Genomic DNA, 17,849 nt, shown 5'->3' with positions numbered 1-17,849 from the left:
GTAGTCCAGCACATACAGGAAGCAGCGGTGGCTTCAAGATTACCTGGTTGAAACAACTGAGCACAGATGAGCTAACTGGAAGCAGCCTTTCATGCAGCCCCAGAGCATGGCCTGAACTGCCAGCCCTGGAAAAAATGACAGAGGAACCTGCTGCTACACGGTGAATGGGTAGGTGAATGTCGTAGGGAATGTAGTGCAGCTGAAGGTAAGCGGAAAAACCCAGGATTATTAAGAAAAGAAAGCTGTTTGCACAATGGATGCTGTGAGCTGACCACGACCACTTGTGAACAAACCTTTGGAGTTAAAAGCAGTTTTATGGAAAGGAAAGACTGAACGGGACAGCTAGGCAAGATTCAGACAAGGTGGTAATGGTGGTCAAAGAGCTGGAATAGCTCTTTTGGAAGGGTTGCTGAGACGTAGGGTACGTTTCACTTCCCGCTCAGTGTCTGCATCTCCATGTGCACTAGTCACCATGACTTCTAGAGATGACCAGACTTCTAGAGACCCCCCCCCGGGAGCACTGTGCTCAGCTCTGGGGCACTCGGTGTACGATAGACAGGGACCTGCTCGAGCAGGTCCAGAGGAGGCCATGAAGATGATCGGGGCTGGAGCACCTCTCCTGTGCGGACAGGCTGAGAGAGCTGGGATCCTTCAGCCTGGGGAAGGCTCTGGGGAGACCTCAGAGTGGCCTCTGGTACTTAGAGGGGGCCTCGGCAACCACAGAATTCCAGCAGGGGGCTGGGCTGGCACTAGATGTGCTGTAAGGTCCCCTCAGCTCCAACCGTCCCGTGACGTGACGCTGCGGAGCGGTCGCAGTTCGCGTGGCCGAGGGTAGCCCCGGCAGCCGCCACCCGCACCGAGCGCGGGGCTCCTTCGCACTGCGGGCAGCCGGGTTGGGTTGGAGGGGCCTTCCAAGGTCACCCAGCCCAAACCCCGCGCAGTGGAAGGGACATCTGCTCCACCGGGTCGCTCAAGCCCCGTCCAGCCTGGCCGGGGGCACTTCCGCGGGACACCCAACCCCCCCCCGCGGGAGCCGTGGCCCGGCTCGGGCGCCCTCCGGCCGCGCCGCTCTCCGGGAGGGGGGGAGGGGGTGCGGAGGCCACGAGGCCGGGCGCGGGCCAGGCGCAACCCCCGCTTGACGCGGCCACCGGGGCGACCCGGCCGGTGCCAGGCGGAGGCCAACGGCGCGAGCCCCGCCCACACAGCCCGGGAGCCCGGCCACGGCCCCCGCCCCGGCGGGGCGGCAGCGCCCCCTCGCGGCAGCGCAGGCGCCTGAGCAGGAGGCGGCGGCGGGAAGTGGCCGCGGCCGGCGGAAGCGGAAGTCGGCGGGGCCGGAAGCGGACGGCGGCGACGTGGGCGGCGGAGCGGGGCCGGGAGGGCCACGGCGCCGCGATGGAGGGGCTCTACCACCAGACCAACAAGTGCGTGGGGTGACGGGGCGGCTGCAGGGCGCTGAGCCCCCGCGGGAAGCCGGGCCCGGCCGCGGACTTTGCGGGGGTGTAGGGGGAGGGCGGACACTGCTGGGCCCGCCGCGCTCGCAGCGCCCTTCCGGAGCTTTTCCCTGTGAAAAAACACCCCAGAAGTCGCGGCTGGCGCGGCGGGGCGCTGCCTGGGGCTGTCAGCCGTGCAGGTAAAGGCCTGGCCGGGGGGGCCGGGCCCAGCGGCTGCCGGCCACGTCAGTGCGCAGGCGAGCCGGGCCTGCTCGCCTCGGGCTCCTACAGCTCCGCATTGCAAGTGGCCGCTGGAAACCAGTGCTTATGTTTTATTCGGTGTACGTACGTGTAAGGCGTAGTAATTTAGCAGGGGCTTTATGGCAGCAGGGGTTTTGAGATGGTTAGCAGACACAATTTAAACGACCTCAGGAAACGTGTGATTCCCTGACGGTAAAACCGCTCCGTTTTGCTGATAATGCTGATCCCATGAGGTGGAAGTGGTATGGAAATTGCAAAATAAGGTGAAAAATCTTGCAGCTCTGGGTGATACAGAGTAACTTGTGGGAAGGAGGTCGAAGGAGACAGTTAATCCAAATATTTCGATTTTTTGTGGTAACGGGGTTCTTTGTTGAGCTCTGTTGAAGGAGGTGCTGTGGTAAGCGACCCTCCTTGAATAAAGATACAGAGTGACCCTGTAGGGAGGAGCGGGCAATCCTGCTCTTGACCTAGAAATGCATACCCGTAATAGTAACTTATTGATAAGGGGAATAATCTTGTCTTGTTCCTGTTTCCATATTGCCTTATTTTGCAATCATAAAATGGGTTGGAAGCACCTTGAGAGACCACCCGGTCCATCCTCAGCCGCGGTCAGGGACATCTATCGCCGGACCAGGTTGCTCCAAGCGCCATACAGCCTGACCTTGGACACTTCCAGGGATGGGGCACCCGCAGGTTCTCTGGGGATTGTAGTCACCGAGTTCTGGTTTTGTTGCAGTTTGCTGTCAGTCTGGGGATACCCTGAAGTTTTAAACTCCTCCCACCTTTTCCTCAGACTTACTGTATTTTCTGGCCTGGGAAGAGTCCTGGTGAGTGCGAGGTAGTTTTTCTGAGCCTGTTGCACATGGTCTGATTTGCCTCCTACGCCTGGGATTCTAAACAGGCATTTTAAGAGCAACGCAAGTCTCAGGCTGTTAGGGGCGTCCTAGGGAAACTGAAAACAGAACTATAGAACAAGTATGGGTTGCAAGATACTGGATGTTGAATTTGCTCTCTAGTTAATTCCAAGTAATGCAGGGCTTATGACATACTCGGTGATCTCCTTAGCAGCACAGTGTCATGATTTGGAAGATAGCCCTGATAGTTATTAAAAAGTCTCATGTAATAACTGAAGAGTAAGTGTTGTATTACTCTGTCAGGTAACCTGGTTTCAGAGATCTGGCTTTATAAACGTTTGTGCTGTAGTTATCAAATGGTACATACACCAGAAAAAGAGTCACTAATGTGACCAAAATTATGATCTCTTAAAATGTTTTGAAAAATGGTCATGGTGTTTTTGTAACTTGAAGTCTGAATCCCAGCTGCTGTGAGATTGTTCACACCAGGTATGACCAGAGGTCTGCCTGTCCCAGTGTGTGCGCAGCATTGCCTAACTGCAGAGCTCTAGGAAACAGTAAAAAATGGGCAAACATGCACAATGCTTTTGTTGAATACTGTCCCAGTCTCCCAGAAACGTGAGTCGTTGGGGTTCTTGAAGCAGAAGAATTTAACAACTGTCAGTGTCTGGGGTTTGTTGTTGCTTTTTTGTTGTTTTCTTTTGCCACTCTTTGTCCAGCAACAGGAGTTCCTTCTCTTCAATTTTAAGCGTGTAATTTCATTTGATGTTTCTGTAATTCATATGTTGTAAAAGACAGTGAAAATCATTCCTTATTCACCGTCTTTTGTGCTCTAGGATATCTCCCTGCTATCATCTCCAGTCCAGACTGAACAACTGTTTCTTGTATAAAAGCTGTTTGGTACTTTAATAATCTTTATTGTCCTTCTCTGAGCCTTTGCCAGTGCTTCTGTTTTCTTTTTGAGAAGGGAGGGACAAAACCTCTGTTTAGTGTTGAAGATGTGTACTACCTGTTTATGCCATGACATAAAGGTATGGTGTCTCATCAGCACTCTTGACTTGAGTGGTGTATGTAGGTAGTATTTCACCGCAGATCTATTATTAAGGTCTCACTTTTACCAGCTCTTCTCCCAGTCAGATTTTGCCTCTGCTGTGCTTATCGCTTGTGAGTTCCTGCTGTGAATCTGAAATCTTGTCTCCGTGGTTGTCTCGGAGTAGGTAGATTCTAATGGCAGGTCAGGTTATAAATACAAAAAGGAGCCTAGAACTGGACTGGAAAGCTTTGAAGAAGAAAAGCCCTTTCACCTTGATTGTTGGTTTTAAACTGAAAGTTATTTTGTCTGTGCATATTAAGTGAAAGTACAGCTTTCTTCATACTGAAAAATTTAGTTGTTTTTTTGTGTTCAGTGATGGGCTGTACACACTGAATACCATGTAGCTGATTCCTATTTTGTTCTAAAAAGTACTTTTAAGTAAAAGAAGCTGAAAAGTGAGGTATTGAAAAATTATTTGTTTTATAGCTGGTAACTGACTTCTCCTGTTAATTTACTCTGTCTCTTGATAGGCAAGTCCACGAGGTCCAGTCTTACATGGGGCGCCTGGAGACTTCAGACAAGGAGTCAGTACACTGTAAGTAATTAATCAGTAATAAAAGTCCCACTTCAGTACTGATTTGATTTAGCTTGTTACTTTAACCTTTTGTGCTTTGTCTTACTAGAACAAAATGGCTCTTTAGTCATTGTGATCAGCTGGTGAGACACATCACTGATTTGGAATGCATTAAAATTATTTTACTATTTCACTTCAATAAGGTGATGTTTTATATGAAGGACAGAGTGGAAAAGACAGAAAAAGGATTTATTTCAAATCATCTCTCAGTTTTAATTCTTTAATTGACAAATAACTTTTACTGTACATGCTTCTACAATGTCTTGGTGTGGGAATGCAAGATAGTTTTTGGAACTCATTGTCAGGCTGTACTGTGGAGGCCTTCAACATAAACGGGTTAAAAACCTCCACGTTGATGCATTTGTGGAGGTATCAAGAACACACTGGTGTGGACAGAACTGCAGATTCAGAACATCACCGGGCCAGTTTTTTAGAAGCTCAGAAAACTGAGACTTGTGATTGTCTATCTGTCCTGTTATTTTGCTATTCCTTAAGCATCCACTAATTGGCAGTCTTCCCCAAAAGATGCTTAGTCCAGTTTCTGGGGAAAATGCATGTGATTTGGTGTGCAGGAATTTAAGCAGGGTGGTTCTGATAGTTTCTGCGTGCATCAGAGTCAGAACCTGTAATTCCATCGGCTTGTGAGAAATATGTAGGACAGTTAAGTCTGAAATTGCTTCAGTAAATTTGGACTATAACCCCGTGGTAATAAAATGACTGTAATAAAATGATATATTTTGACAGGACTTTTTACCCCAGTGCAGGATTGGCAAATGTATTTTGGACCTGTGTTTGAAGCCTTAATTACCGTGTGAGTAATTGCTAATGGGCCTCATCAGGAGCTTCTGAAGTGAAAGGACACTGCATTGACGTTTGCTGACTTCTGTTACCCTAAATGTATTTGTGAAGCATGATTTCACTGTAGAAAGGGCCATGATAATTTTGCTATCAAAAAATAATGGCTTGTGTAGACTTTCCGGACTGCTGTTCACTGGATGTGATTTTGGAACCTCTTGAAAATTAGTGTAATTTTCCATCTTGCCTCTGCTACTTGAGACCATTTCAAGAGATAGGATTATGTGCCATCTCATACAGTCAATAAATGAATGTACTGTTTGTCTATATATGTAAAGATACAGATATGTGCTCTAGATATTATTGCAGAATTTATGGGGAAAAGGATTATCTCTTGGCTGAAGAGCAGGAATGGGAGCCAGGAAATCAGACTTTCTATTGCAGCTTTCCTTTTCCGACTTTGGGCAAATAATCTTTTCTTGCTGAGAAAAGTGTAAGATGATCAAGGTAGTAATACTGTTGTTCGGACTAGCAAAAGCTGACGTAATTACCTGTCTGCTCTCTTGGTTGCTTTTCTGTTAAGTTTAGCTGTACCAAATGATGGAGAGATGAATTGGGATGATTCGATTGAGTTGTGTCTATATACGTGAGTTAGTTACTCTGTGAGATCGAAGGGCAAAGAAAAGGGGTTGCGTGTGCTGTTTGTTTTCCTGGATTCTGCTGCATGTGATTTTCTGGAAAGTCCTGCGGTACTGTGGAGTAGTTAGAAGTTGGTTAGTAATGCTTTCCTGTATACCTCTTCAGTCTAAATGCAAAGTAAGAACTTTACAGAGGTGTCTGTAGGACTTGGTGATTATTTCTGCTGTCTGACCACGGCAGTCTGAGACTTCAGGACTGTCCTCATGGCTGCGCAGACGTGACGATGCTTCTGTCCTCTATACTCAGAGTCTGGATGTGCTCTGGAGGGTGCGTGCCTTCAGCCTTACAGCTCACCCTCTTTGAACACAAGAATGTCAGACAATTAATAGTGCCTCCTGTCTTTCCCCCTTTTGTGCAATTCTAAGTTGTGAAATGCTGGATTGTGACATGGTTAGAAAACGTGGTTGTCAAATGAGGAAGGGGTTGTGGCTCGTACTGAGTTTTGCTGTACGACTACTACAGTAAGTTGTATCAGTATCCACCTCATTAAAGTGTTTATGACTTTGTGGCGTGTACTGTTGCCCCTCTGCTGTTTCTATGCAGGTTATCAGAAGCAACGGCAATGTAAATGATTACAGAGGCAGTTCTTTGTGGCCTTGTTTTCCCACTTGGAAGGGCTTCAGCCCTGTTTTGGCCATGTCTTTCTGAGCAGTCTGTCCAGTCTGCCAATTCCTGTCAACTCTGAATCCTTCCCATGCTCTGTTAGTTTCCCCTGCTATAGGTATGGATGATGTATATTATTAACTCTGCGTTAACAGTTTTCAGAGGTTTGAATCGCCGTTGTTGTGAGAATCATCTTGGCTATTAGCCTGCGTGAGCAAATCCTGCCGAGGGAACAGGAAGGGGCTGCAGGGGGAGTGTGGGAGCTTTAAATCCTAATACATGGAGCTGGTGGGGAAAGGCTCAGATACCTTGAAAGAGCAGGGGCTTTTCTAGCTCCCTTCTCAGAGGAGAAGGGAAACTTAAGAGTCTCTTATGACTCAGTTAAAGAAGTGGCTTTTCATTATATGTTCTCAGTTATCCGATTTATTTATTTTTTAATCCAGTAAGGATTTGTATCTGTTGGGTTTTAAATACTGGTTTGAATGCTTTTGAGCTTTTACCATCACTCAGATTGCAGTTCTTTAATTCAAACCAAATTACATTTTTATTTCCTTGCAGTAGTAGAAAATGAGATTCAGGCAAGAATAGACAATATATTCAGCAACTTGGAACGTCTGGAAATCCTGTCCAGCAAAGAACCTCCCAGTAAGCGGCAGAATGCTAAACTGTAAGTTCACCTTCTTTGCTATGATAGTGTAGTGTAATCTTTGTAATTATTTTCATTAAATTTATTGAAGCTGTTTGCCTTTTGATTTGAGTGAGAAACATTTATACCTTGCATAACTTACCTTTGTGCTCTATAGTAGCAAAATTGAGGCACAGAGGCAAAACCACTTTCCTGCGTTTAACCACAGAGGGGTGATGGACCTGGATTAATGGCTCTTTTCTGAGATGAGCAGAACATGGCACTTGAATGCTTTAAAAAATTTTCTACTCTATATGGCATTTGTGTAGGTAAGGAGTAAAATTACTTCAGTTGGTGTCATTTTCTCTGGAACGTTTTCCTAGATGTTGGTGACGAAAACAAGGAAGTTCCTAAAGTGAGTGCTGGTTTGAGCAGCAGGTTGGATCAGAGACCTTGGGACTTCCTGTTCTTATTCATTCTGTGACTCTACCATTAATGTTTAGTCCCAGAATGTCTTTGTAGATGCTAGGGATGGATTTCATGTCACCTGTACCATAGAGGTCAATATCTGAAATAGTCATCTAGGCTTTCTTCATAGTAATCAGTCATTTCATCGTTGACAACGGAGTTCTGGACATTACTTGTTTTTTAGCTTAATGGAGGCATCTCCTGTATTGCCGGCTGAGTTTTAAGCTCCTTATAATAAAAACTCAAACTTAAGACCGTGGTGCTAATTAATGAAACTTGAAAGCATAACCTTTTATGTGAATGGAGGTCATAGAATCCTACTATCTTTCCAAATCTGTGGTAAATGAGGAATATATACATATATAACTCCTGAAAAAACTAGTCGTGGGGTAGAATGTCCAAGAGAGCTCAAGAATTGTGCTTCACATTCTGTCATTAGCCTCCAGTTAAATAATCACCTGTTTAGTAGAAAAACAAGGCATGGAACATATAGGTCTGAATAGACGCCTAAAATTGAATTACCTTTATGTTCTAGATAAGTAGAACCCTTCAGTCTTTAGTATTTGTCACTGTTAATTTATAATGCTTCATTGTTCATACAAAAAAAATGCTGGAAAAGAATTCTATTTTTATCCCTGGGAATGTCTTCCTGTTGTTGATTTTTTTCTAGCCGAGTTGACCAGCTGAAGTATGATGTTCAGCATCTGCAGACAGCTCTGAGGAACTTTCAACATCGCCGTTACATCCGGGAGCAGCAGGAGCGACAGCGAGAAGAGTTGCTTGCACGTACATTCACTACTAATGTAAATATTCTTTATTTTAGTTCTCTGTCTTCTAGGAGACATAGTCTTTCAGAGTAGTTTCAGGCAAGATGAAAGGATGGCTCTCCGATTGCTGCTGTGAGATGCAGAGTACTGATAGAAAAGAATAACAATATGTGTTGAAAAAGAACAACTCTCTCATGAGGAAAAATAGGGCTATTAAGAAGTAGTAGTAAAAGGCTCCAGAAACTGCTGTTCCTATTTTATCCAGTGCAGCTCTGCCTGAATTTATATAGCAGTTTTGCAAAAGGATGAATGAGGTAGGTACCAAAGTATACATTTTACTTGGATTTGTGTCAAAAGTCTTTGTCAAATCATGAGATTTGTAAAATGTCTGGCTTTTATACACCCTACTGTCAGTAGATGTCAGCAAGCTTTAATTTGTTCAAATATAAATCACACAGCTGGGAAAAAAACCCTTGCTTTTTACCTATAAATGATTCAAAAGTTTTTAGTAACAGGAATGTGTTTCCACCTGTTCTTGTTAATTCTTAGATCCTCTGCTGGGAAGTCCCCCCAGTGCAAGTTCCTAGAGGAATTTTGCTCTGAATAATGTAGGTCTGCTTTCAGATTTCACCTTTTTGTAACCCAAAAGCTAGGCTTTTTCGTTTGTTTTAGATTTTGTTTGGTGGGTTTTTTCTTTTTTTTTCTTTTTTGTTAAAGGCATATAACCTAATGTTCATTATCTGTGTTGTCATTCACTGTTAGGGAAAGAATGAATGTGAGTGGTCCTGGTTTTTTTGAGACTTGGGGAGTTCAGTGCACTTCCCAAAGCCTAACGGAAGGATGGCAGCTAGCATTTTCAAAATTATAAACAAGAGTTGACTTCAGAGGAACACTGAAATTTGAAACTTATTTTCAAAACACCATTGTGTTCCTCTGCAAATATGAAGAATTTTTCCTAAAGGAAAACTTCTTGCACAGATATAAAACGTGTAAGGGGAACAGTTCTGAAAAGCAGTAGCAGGCTTGCAGATGCAAAATAAATGGTGAATTTTTTTTTTCTCCGTTAGATGTTGAAAGGTGTCTCAGGATGAAACAAAAAAAGCGTGGTTATATTGTATTTCTTTTAACTCATTACAAAAATGTGACTTTTAGGGTAGAAGGACCTTTTAATAGGAATATGATGATTTATTTGTCAGTTTATGGCCTGTCTGTTTTGGTTAGAAGTTTACACAGTTTCTGTTTATATACTACTCTATTCTATTAAAGGGAAATGTCAGCTGAGCATGTAAACATCCTGAGTAAGTCACTGTAACATACATACCAACTTTTGAAAGCTGTAGCAGTGTTCTGAACGTTTTGCTTGATTCGGAGATAAATATGGTCTTTATCTTTAAAGCCTTCCTTTGTGTCATTCTGGAGAAACCCCCTAACAGCAAATGAAGAATATGATGCTATCTAGTCTCCTTGTGAGGAGGGTCAAAAATCTACTTTGATATTTTTCTTGCTACCTGGTGGTGTACAAAAAATAAACAACCAACCCCTACAAGCTCCTTGTACAGGAAATGGAATCCCTGCTGATTTGAAGTTTAATAATATTTCGAGTAATAGCCATTCAGCTGCAAATCCAAGTGCTTCTGTTCTGCAAACTCATGTAAGACAAGACACTTGTTTCAACCTTAGTGCGTCATTAACATTTGCTCAGAGGGATGTGTATGCTGTCACAGCTTCTTCATCCAGTGACTTTGACCCTACAATTGCTGACAGGTCTGTCCTTTATTCTTCATTTTACAGTAAGCAGAATACTTGCCTAGGCAGGATAACATCTGACACTGGATTGTACATGTCATTCCCATATTGACACTTTTATTAAAACAATCCCCAGAGTCTACTCAAAGCAAGTTTGGTGATCCTACATGCTTGTAACCTACAGCTGATAGTCAGATGTAGGGTATTAACCATCTTCTGCCCTAAATAAGAATTCTACATTTTGATAGTTCTTGTTCTGAGCACATGGAAGCAGGTAAGCCAGTGTTTCCACACTTGCCTCTTACCAATGTCATGATTCCTGTTCGTAAAAGGACGAGCTATTATCTTGACTTTCTCGATGGAATGGTGTCCAGAGAAGATTAAACTGGAGGCCTTTGAAAGACAGAAGTGATCACGTCCTCTGACCTCTTGTGCAGTCCAGATTACAAAATCCAGTTATTTCCATTTCAAGATCCATAGCTTCTGGTTGAGCTAATGCATCTTCTCTGGAAAAACTTTACTTATTTGTAATTTGTTTTTTAGATAAGGCCTTGGGTGTTGAATGAGTCAGACCGTCAGGGAACTAGGTTCATGGCTGTTTGCCTTCACTAGAAGAAATTTGCACCATGTTGTGAATTCACAGAGTGTAGTCTCCCAGACACTGTGTTTTGCAGGCCTTTTGTCACTTAGAAATGTGATATTAAAGTCTTCCAAACGTCTTTCACTTGCAATAATCAAATGACTCCTTGTTAAACACCTTCTGTTAGTTTTGATGTTCTCTCTTGTAATACCCTTTCCTACATATATCATAAACTGAGATTATGAAAAATTATCTGCTTTTAATCTAATTTTTTATCCTTTGAGATCTAACTGCAGTTGAACAGCTGATCAACTTTGCCTTTTGGCTTGCTTCCTGTAGGCTTCTCTAAATTACTTTTTTACTCAAATATTAATGTTGTGTTTAATATCCTTGTTTAATACCCTTATGAAAAAATGTTTAAAACATAATCCTTCAAGTCCTGTCACGCTTTTGCCACATTTGTTTCTGCATGTTCTTTTTCTGGATCTAACTTATGTGTGGGCAGTATGAGTGAGCAGGCAAGGTAACCAAGACCCTGCGTTTCCCCTACAGGACTCTGACACCACCATACCGATCGACGAAACATTACAGTTTAATGAATCCCTCCAGAATGCCCATCGTGGCATGGATGATCTTATTGGCAGTGGGACCAACATCCTTCAGGGGCTGAGGGACCAGAGAGTGACATTGAAGGTGGGGGCATCATTTTTTACCAAAAAGACCCCACATTTTTCTGTGTTTGTGATGACCAGGCTAAGTAAAATAAATACACAGGTTTGTTTCACTACAGTGCTTCAAGCTGAGAATGCTGGGAAGGGCCCAAACTCCATTTTAACTAAACCTGCAATCTTAACATTTTATCATCTTACTAGGAACATCTTTAAGCTCTTTTTGTAGCTGGATGACCTAGCAGTCTTCACCTGCCTGTTGGTTAGTATCTGGTGTGCTGAATGTTATGTTTTATTCTCCTACATTTTGTTTGGGTTTTGGGTTTTTTTTAAAGTGAAGAATGGGAAGTAATAGCTAGCTTGCAGATAGACGTTGACTCAGATGGACATCACTCAGAGCAGCGACAAAAGGCAGTGCATACATCGTAAGTCAGGAGAACTTAACCACGGCTGGCAAATAAGATGAAGGAACACTTGCAGGGCATGCTGCTTCAAAGAGATGGAGAGGAAATACTACTTCTCGTTGTAGTCAATAGTCCTGTCTTGCTTCTTTCGCTAGTTACGATTGCAGTAATGTGCCTGGATTCCTATTAGATCATGATGGGCCTTCTGCAAATGTCAGTGTGCCTTGTCTCAGCTGCCAGCTTGTAGCAAGTCAAGCATACTTCGGGTCAGAACTGTAATAGTAAAGTTGTTAGTGAGTCTATGCCCACTGCTACTGATAGTCTCTTGGTGTTTTTGGGAGCATCATGTTCTTATGTTTTCAGGGGGATATTTCTTCTCACTCCAGATGAGAAAACATCTGTTCATGTTCCTTGTCCCCTTAGCCTAGCTTTTCTGAAACTATCAAAGACTGTTGCCTGATGACAGATCTGGCAGAAGCAGCTAGCATAAAGACATCTTACAAAGATAAATGGGTTAATTTGGAAGCATGCTGTTCTGTGTAACTTCTTGGGTATTGGGTATAAATAGACAAGTATGAACCAAGTATTCCCAAATGGTTGCACGGCTTTAACTGTTCTAGTTGTACAATTCCATTATTCCACGGACTATAAGAACTGAAGGGTCTTCACTTGCCTATTGTTTGCTTTCATTTTAAAGCTTCCTATTTTGGTTTCTTTTCTCCAAGCAAGGTTTTCTTTTGTTCTGAAGTACGAATGGGATGGTATCCACTTCCGAACAGTGCCCACAGTACCTCTCTGTGCCTGTATTTCATATGGTTTCCTTTGAACGTTGCCCTGAAATGAAGCAGAATCATTCCTGCTGCACTGCTCATGTCCGGGTACCTCCAGTTCTGCAGCTCACTCTGTTTATCTGTCATGTGGTGGGATCCACATTCTTAATAATACCAACTGCTTCAGCAGTGAAACAAAACCAAGGTGTGGGCCTGCCTGCAGTGCACCTGCAGTCTTTGTTTAGTGCTTCTCTGGATTTCTTGAAATTGCATTAATTACACTTTTATATGCCTGGACCTCCCCCTGTTTCTGGACCTCCTTTTCAATCTGTTGTTGGTGACCGCTGTACGTCAGCGGGTGGGAGGGTCTGCAGGAAAGGTTGTCTGATCAAGAGGCTTCAAGCCTTTATTAGACCCTTATCTTAAAAGGTACCAGAAAAACTCTTAATGCCTCTGTAGGGAGTGCTTTTTCTCTGAGCCGCTTTCATGGGTCTCTTTCCAGACTAATTGTTTTGTAACCACACTCCTGTTCATGTGTGTGAATTAATTAGTCTCATCATCCACCTATTTCCAGGGTCCTGTGGCCATCTCTTCTTAACTTGTAGGAAGTGTTGGCCGATAGCAAGTTCCATTGATTAGGATTCATCACTTGCCACTCATGATGAAATGTTCTTGGACTGTGGAATAAGAAGTGTTGGACCGTGAGGTTAATAGTTTCTTTGCTGTCTTTTTGTTCTTAGGGTACTCACAAGAAGATCCTGGACGTTGCCAACATGTTGGGCTTATCCAATACAGTAATGCGGCTGATTGAGAAGCGAGCCTTGCAAGATAAATACTTCATGATTGGGGGAATGATTTTGACTTGTGTAATTATGTTTCTCGTCGTGCAGTATCTGACATGAGCTACTGAACTATTGCCAGAGGAGATCCGTCTTTTGGAGCAAGACGGACTGTCCTCCAAACTGTACTTTCCTCCGAGTGCTGCTTTGGATGAGCCCCTCCTGTGAACTTCAGAGTTTACAAATCACTCTCAGCCACATGTCATGTGGAAAGCATGCAGGGAATCTCATTTCCCTGGGGAGAATGGCCCTATAAAAATAACTGTAGCCTTTACTGCTCTCACCTTACTGTCTGCAAGTTTAAGAATCTGGTAAAATAGGAAGCAGAAGTGAAAATTTTGCCCAGCTGTTTTTGTGAGGTTGGAATGTCCTTTTGGGTAGGTAGGGATAAGAGGATGCAAAGGCAGAGCGTAAGATGTAGTGAGCCTTTCCTGTGCTAGCTAGACAGTGACCCTGATGACTGCATTTTGCAATGGAAGAAGGCCACTGAGGAGAATTTTGCATTGTTTGTAGGCACACTCGTGCGGAGTAAGTGTGCAAAAAGAGGGGGGAAGCGAAGGGTCCCCATCTGCAAACTCACTGTTTCAGTTGGAGGGAGAAGGGTTTGTGAGGGAAGGGTCTTAAAGCATGGTTATAACCTCAGCTAGCTTTTTTGTTTACACATACAGTATTAACCAGCCCAAATCTTCCCGTTTCAGGTTGAAATGTTTCTCATCTCATCTGAGTTATGTTTTGGTACCTTTTTATGCCCCGCTGCTTCCCAGTGGAAGCTGAACACTGTACTTCTACCTGCTTTCAGTCCGATGCACGACGCCTGTGTCATCTCACTGTGCCTGGTACCAACTCCAGCCTCTGAAAACTAAACTGACATTTTTAATGCTAGTGCACATCATGGCTTGGTGTATTTGTTTTTTTGAGGTGGTTGGCTGGGGTTTTGTGCTCTGTAGCTGATGGGTTTTGAATCCATGAAGCGGGCAAGTATTCGCTGTGCTCAGGTTCAGATTTGTGATTTTTATGTTCATGGAGCTGGAATGGGCTCTCTCTGCTGTTCTTTACATTCAGAATAACAGGGGGATCAAGGCAATAGACCTTTCAGTTAAAATCAGTTGTTGTTAAAGTCTCCTGAAATTACGTGCCTTGGGATGGTAAACATCCCTCATCCTTGGGAAGGGTGTTATTTGCGTTATCCTTTGTAGAATTACTGTGAAAGACATGCTCATGCCTATCACCTCACAGAGGTGATGGCCAGCTTTGACATATCTCCTTGGTTGTAGATACCTATCCACATTTAAACATTACCAGTTACGAAATGCCTCGTTGTTTAAATGCGGTACTCCTTTCCCTGCAGACTGGGGGGGCTCTGTTCAGAGTGGCCATCCTGAGATTTTTGGGTATCATCCGTTTCAGTCAGCCTTCAGGTACATTCCCATCCCGATTTGTGTACAAGTCTGGAGCGTTTCCAGGTGTCTGACAGTGGCACAGGACTGTCAGACAGATTCAGATGGTGTGGCATAATGCTGGCAATTCCTCATTCTTTTTCTGTCTGGAATGGTTGTGGGTCTTTTAATTTGTAAGATTTACAAGTTCTGCATTCTGTCTTCGCTGCAGTAAGCTTTGCTTTTATTACATAGCCTGTTGCAAACTTGGAGAAATGGTATTAATAACTGTAAAAAATGAGTTCTGGTTAATAAGGCAAGTGAAACAGGCTTTTAGCTGTGCTTGTTTTACCATTGCATAACTGAAGTAGTTACGGACTTGAGTGCTTTGGCAGAGCTTTAAAGCCCAGATGCGAGTACCCAGCCTGATCAGCTGTCACAGGCCAGTCAGCTTTGTACTGGGAACCCAGGGCAGGAGGCGAGGCAGCGGCCAGAGCGCTGGTCGGCTGCACGGCGGGCGCAGCAGTGGAGGCCAGGGTGCTGTCGATGCCTAGATAGTCCTATCAGGCAGCAGACAAAGGCAGGAAAGCCTGTGTGCTTGTTGAATATCCTGTGTGCTTGTTGAATATCCTGCGTGCTTGTTGAATATCCTGTGTGCTGCATGCCTTCTGGCTGTCCGTCTTGTGCTTCTCGATGTGTTTGACACTTCTGAAGTGTTCCGTGCTCTTTGTGTTCCTCAGTCAGCTTGGCTTTCCTAAGGAAATACATTGGCTGGCCAGGTACAGCATCGGTTTTCATTTGAGCCCGAGGGACAAGGGAATTGAAAGGAAAAGAGGAAGTCTGCAGTGATAGATCATCTATCTTGCTGTATCTTTAAATCTTAAATCTAAATTTATCTTTAAATTTATCTTAAATATGGAATCTGACAGATTTAGCATACTACGCAGCTGTGAGATCAGTTGGGCACCTTGTAAGGGATCCCTAGCAAATCTTTTTCTGTTCTGATAAACTGGTCCAATTCCACCTTGGTTTTACACCTTTATGGTTTAGTGTTTAAAGGATGTCATTTGATGGTGTTTAAAGTTTATATAGTTGTGACCTGATGTAGCAGGGTTTGTCTTAACACTGAGGTGGGACTCCAGCCAATTTATTTCCTTTTTTGGCTTGTGGTCAGAGCCATAAAATAATTGGAACTGGATTTTTTTTCCTGGTTTTGAGACTAGCTTGGCATTTTAATACATGTTTCTCTGTTCGTTTATTTTGCCCTTTTAGAGTCTCCTTGTTCTTGTGTAGGCTGTTTTCCCTTTTGTAAGCAAAGTGTCCTTGTTGTTTGCTATGTCTAAAGGTGAGATGTGGGGCTTGAAGGAACCACTTGGGTAACTGAGTCTGATGATGTGCAACGTCAAACAAATTTGTACTACATGTGAAGTCCAACATGATTTATAAGAGCATCTTGCGCTGTGTCAGATGGTTAGTGCAAAACCCTCAAAGCCTCTGCCACTGCAGTGTGCCACAGTAGAAGCACAGGTAGGATCAAGATCCCTGCGAACATGAAATGAGGCAGAGCTGAAACCTTGGTGGCTTTACACATGTTGCTGCTACAGATCTCTGTAACGTTCCCTTTCTTACGAAAGACTGCGTTTCCTTCAGCAGAGCTGCTTTGCTTCTGTGGCGCAGCAAGCATTCCAGCTGTGGGATGAACTGCTCTCTCACGAGAGGACACTGTGGAAATTAACTTGCCTCTGGAAAAAAACTTTTTACCAGTATTTTATACATAAAGGGGTAAGGGTGGGACATGATGCGATTCATGTGATGTGTTACGTGAATAAAGATTTTTCAGCCAAAATGAAGTTTTTTACCTTGACTGACATGTAAAATGTCAAATACTTAAACAAGCTGGACAAATTCCAATATTCTAAGCATTGAGGCAGGTAAGGCAGGAGGCTGGCTCACAGCATGTGGAAGCAGAGGTCAGCTGTCTGCCGAGGAAAGGACAGATGTTACTCCAGGGTCAAAGCCAGAGCTCAGCTGCCATCGAAACTAGTGAGGCAGAAAAAGGGCTTGCATAAATGCATTGGTAGCAAAAGGAAACAAAGCTACCTGCCGAAGGGATGCGGACATTAAAAGGAGGTGACTCGATGGCAGTCTGTCCTCCACCAGCCTCCCAGTTTTTGCCCAAAGGAAGGCGTGTGGTGGCAGATGCTGCACCTCAAGGGGGAAACACATGAGGAGGCATACACCAGGAAGGTCCTGCATATGGCGGGAGAAAGTGCAATGAAAAAGATGGGAAGTGAATTTTCCAGTTTACTGGGAATGGCTGGAGAGAGGAGGAGGGTTCTGCAAAGAAGGTACCACCAGGGAGAAGGTCACGGGTGCTGTGGAGTAGCCCAGTCTGTGTCTCAGTAGGAAGCACGTCCCACTGCACTGGGGTCAGGTGGGGGAGAGCGTGTGACCTGGCTCCAGACCAGGCACTCCTGGTGATGGAATCACTGGTGAGACTGGTGGTGACGTGGCAGGCTTCCATGGCCCTGGAACTGGTGGTGGCTCAGAAGGGAGGTAGAAATGGTGGTGGACTGGGCTGGCTGGGTAGGAGGCAGCTGGGTGCCTGGGGAGCTGCGCTGCCACAGGGAAGACATCCAGGACCTGGGTGTGCTCTGGCTGCTCCCACTTTGGAGAGGGACCAGACCTTCCCCTCTCCTGCCTTGTACCTGGTAACTGCAGGTGGGGGCTGGAATCCCAGTGTCCTGCACAACCTTCTTTCTAGGTTCTAATTAAGGATAGCACAGGAAAAGCTTGGAAAGCAAAATGTAGCTGTTGATAAAGAGTTTGTGGATTTCAAATGTGAGATCAAGGGGTTAGATTATCTTTCTCTTTCATTTATGTTTTGTTTTGCAGTAATCCAAGTTGCCCACAGCTACGAAACACTTACTAAATCAGAAAATAGCCAGCAAAGAATGCAAAAAGTTACAAAGTCATCTAGTGATGTAGGTATAAACTAGATACATAGATCAGATCAGCCTTTGGCAGTCTGCTGAGACAGGTCTTCACAGTTTATCTTCGAGGGTGGTCCCCTGAAGGATTTCAATATGATAAGCAGCAGCTCAAGCCTAGAAATAGTGTTGCTTCAGCAGTGTGCTTTGTGTGACTGCATGTGTAGAAATCTAGGAGGGTATAAAACAAAGACTAAGGCTAAGTGTGGTCAGTATTGTGGCAGTTAAAACCAGAGTGAAATGTGGCTGAGGTATACGCAGATTGGAGGGAGAGACAGTAAGACATTATGATTGGGTGGGACAGAAT

General features: G+C 44.2%; 1 protein-coding gene across 3 annotated transcripts; it reads left to right on the top strand.

Moving 5' to 3' along the window:
- Positions 1 to 1,322: 1,322 nt before the first annotated feature.
- Positions 1,323 to 16,398, top strand: GOSR2 (golgi SNAP receptor complex member 2). Of its 3 annotated transcripts, XM_055697509.1 has the most exons (7): positions 1,327 to 1,421; positions 4,109 to 4,173; positions 6,868 to 6,976; positions 8,073 to 8,205; positions 11,048 to 11,188; positions 11,270 to 11,425; positions 13,078 to 13,216. In XM_055697509.1, the coding sequence occupies exons 1-6, from the start codon at positions 1,393 to 1,395 to the stop codon at positions 11,390 to 11,392; spliced, it is 600 nt and encodes a 199-aa protein (XP_055553484.1). In that variant the 5' UTR covers positions 1,327 to 1,392; the 3' UTR covers positions 11,393 to 11,425; positions 13,078 to 13,216. The 3 variants fall into 3 exon arrangements, with proteins under 3 accessions (XP_055553483.1, XP_055553484.1, XP_055553485.1); XM_055697508.1 differs by lacking the exon at positions 11,270 to 11,425 and having other exon boundaries at positions 1,323 to 1,421; positions 13,078 to 13,448; XM_055697510.1 differs by lacking the exons at positions 11,048 to 11,188; positions 11,270 to 11,425 and having other exon boundaries at positions 13,078 to 16,398.
- The last annotated feature ends 1,451 nt before the right edge of the window (positions 16,399 to 17,849 follow it).

The sequence above is a fragment of the Falco cherrug genome, chromosome 20, assembly GCF_023634085.1.
Source record: "Falco cherrug isolate bFalChe1 chromosome 20, bFalChe1.pri, whole genome shotgun sequence".
NCBI classification, from domain to species: domain Eukaryota; kingdom Metazoa; phylum Chordata; class Aves; order Falconiformes; family Falconidae; genus Falco; species Falco cherrug.
The sequence above is the reverse complement of the archived record's forward strand: the minus strand, read 5'-3'. Positions and strand labels throughout refer to the sequence as shown.

Excerpts from the sequence above, each read along its gene's own strand:
- GOSR2 (XM_055697508.1), top strand. The coding sequence starts at position 1,393 with ATGGAGGGGCTCTACCACCAGACCAACAA. Across the intron at positions 8,206-11,047 it reads CACGTACATTCACTACTAAT|GACTCTGACACCACCATACC; the intron begins GTAAATATTCTT and ends TTTCCCCTACAG. Across the intron at positions 11,189-13,077 it reads ACCAGAGAGTGACATTGAAG|GGTACTCACAAGAAGATCCT; the intron begins GTGGGGGCATCA and ends TTTTGTTCTTAG.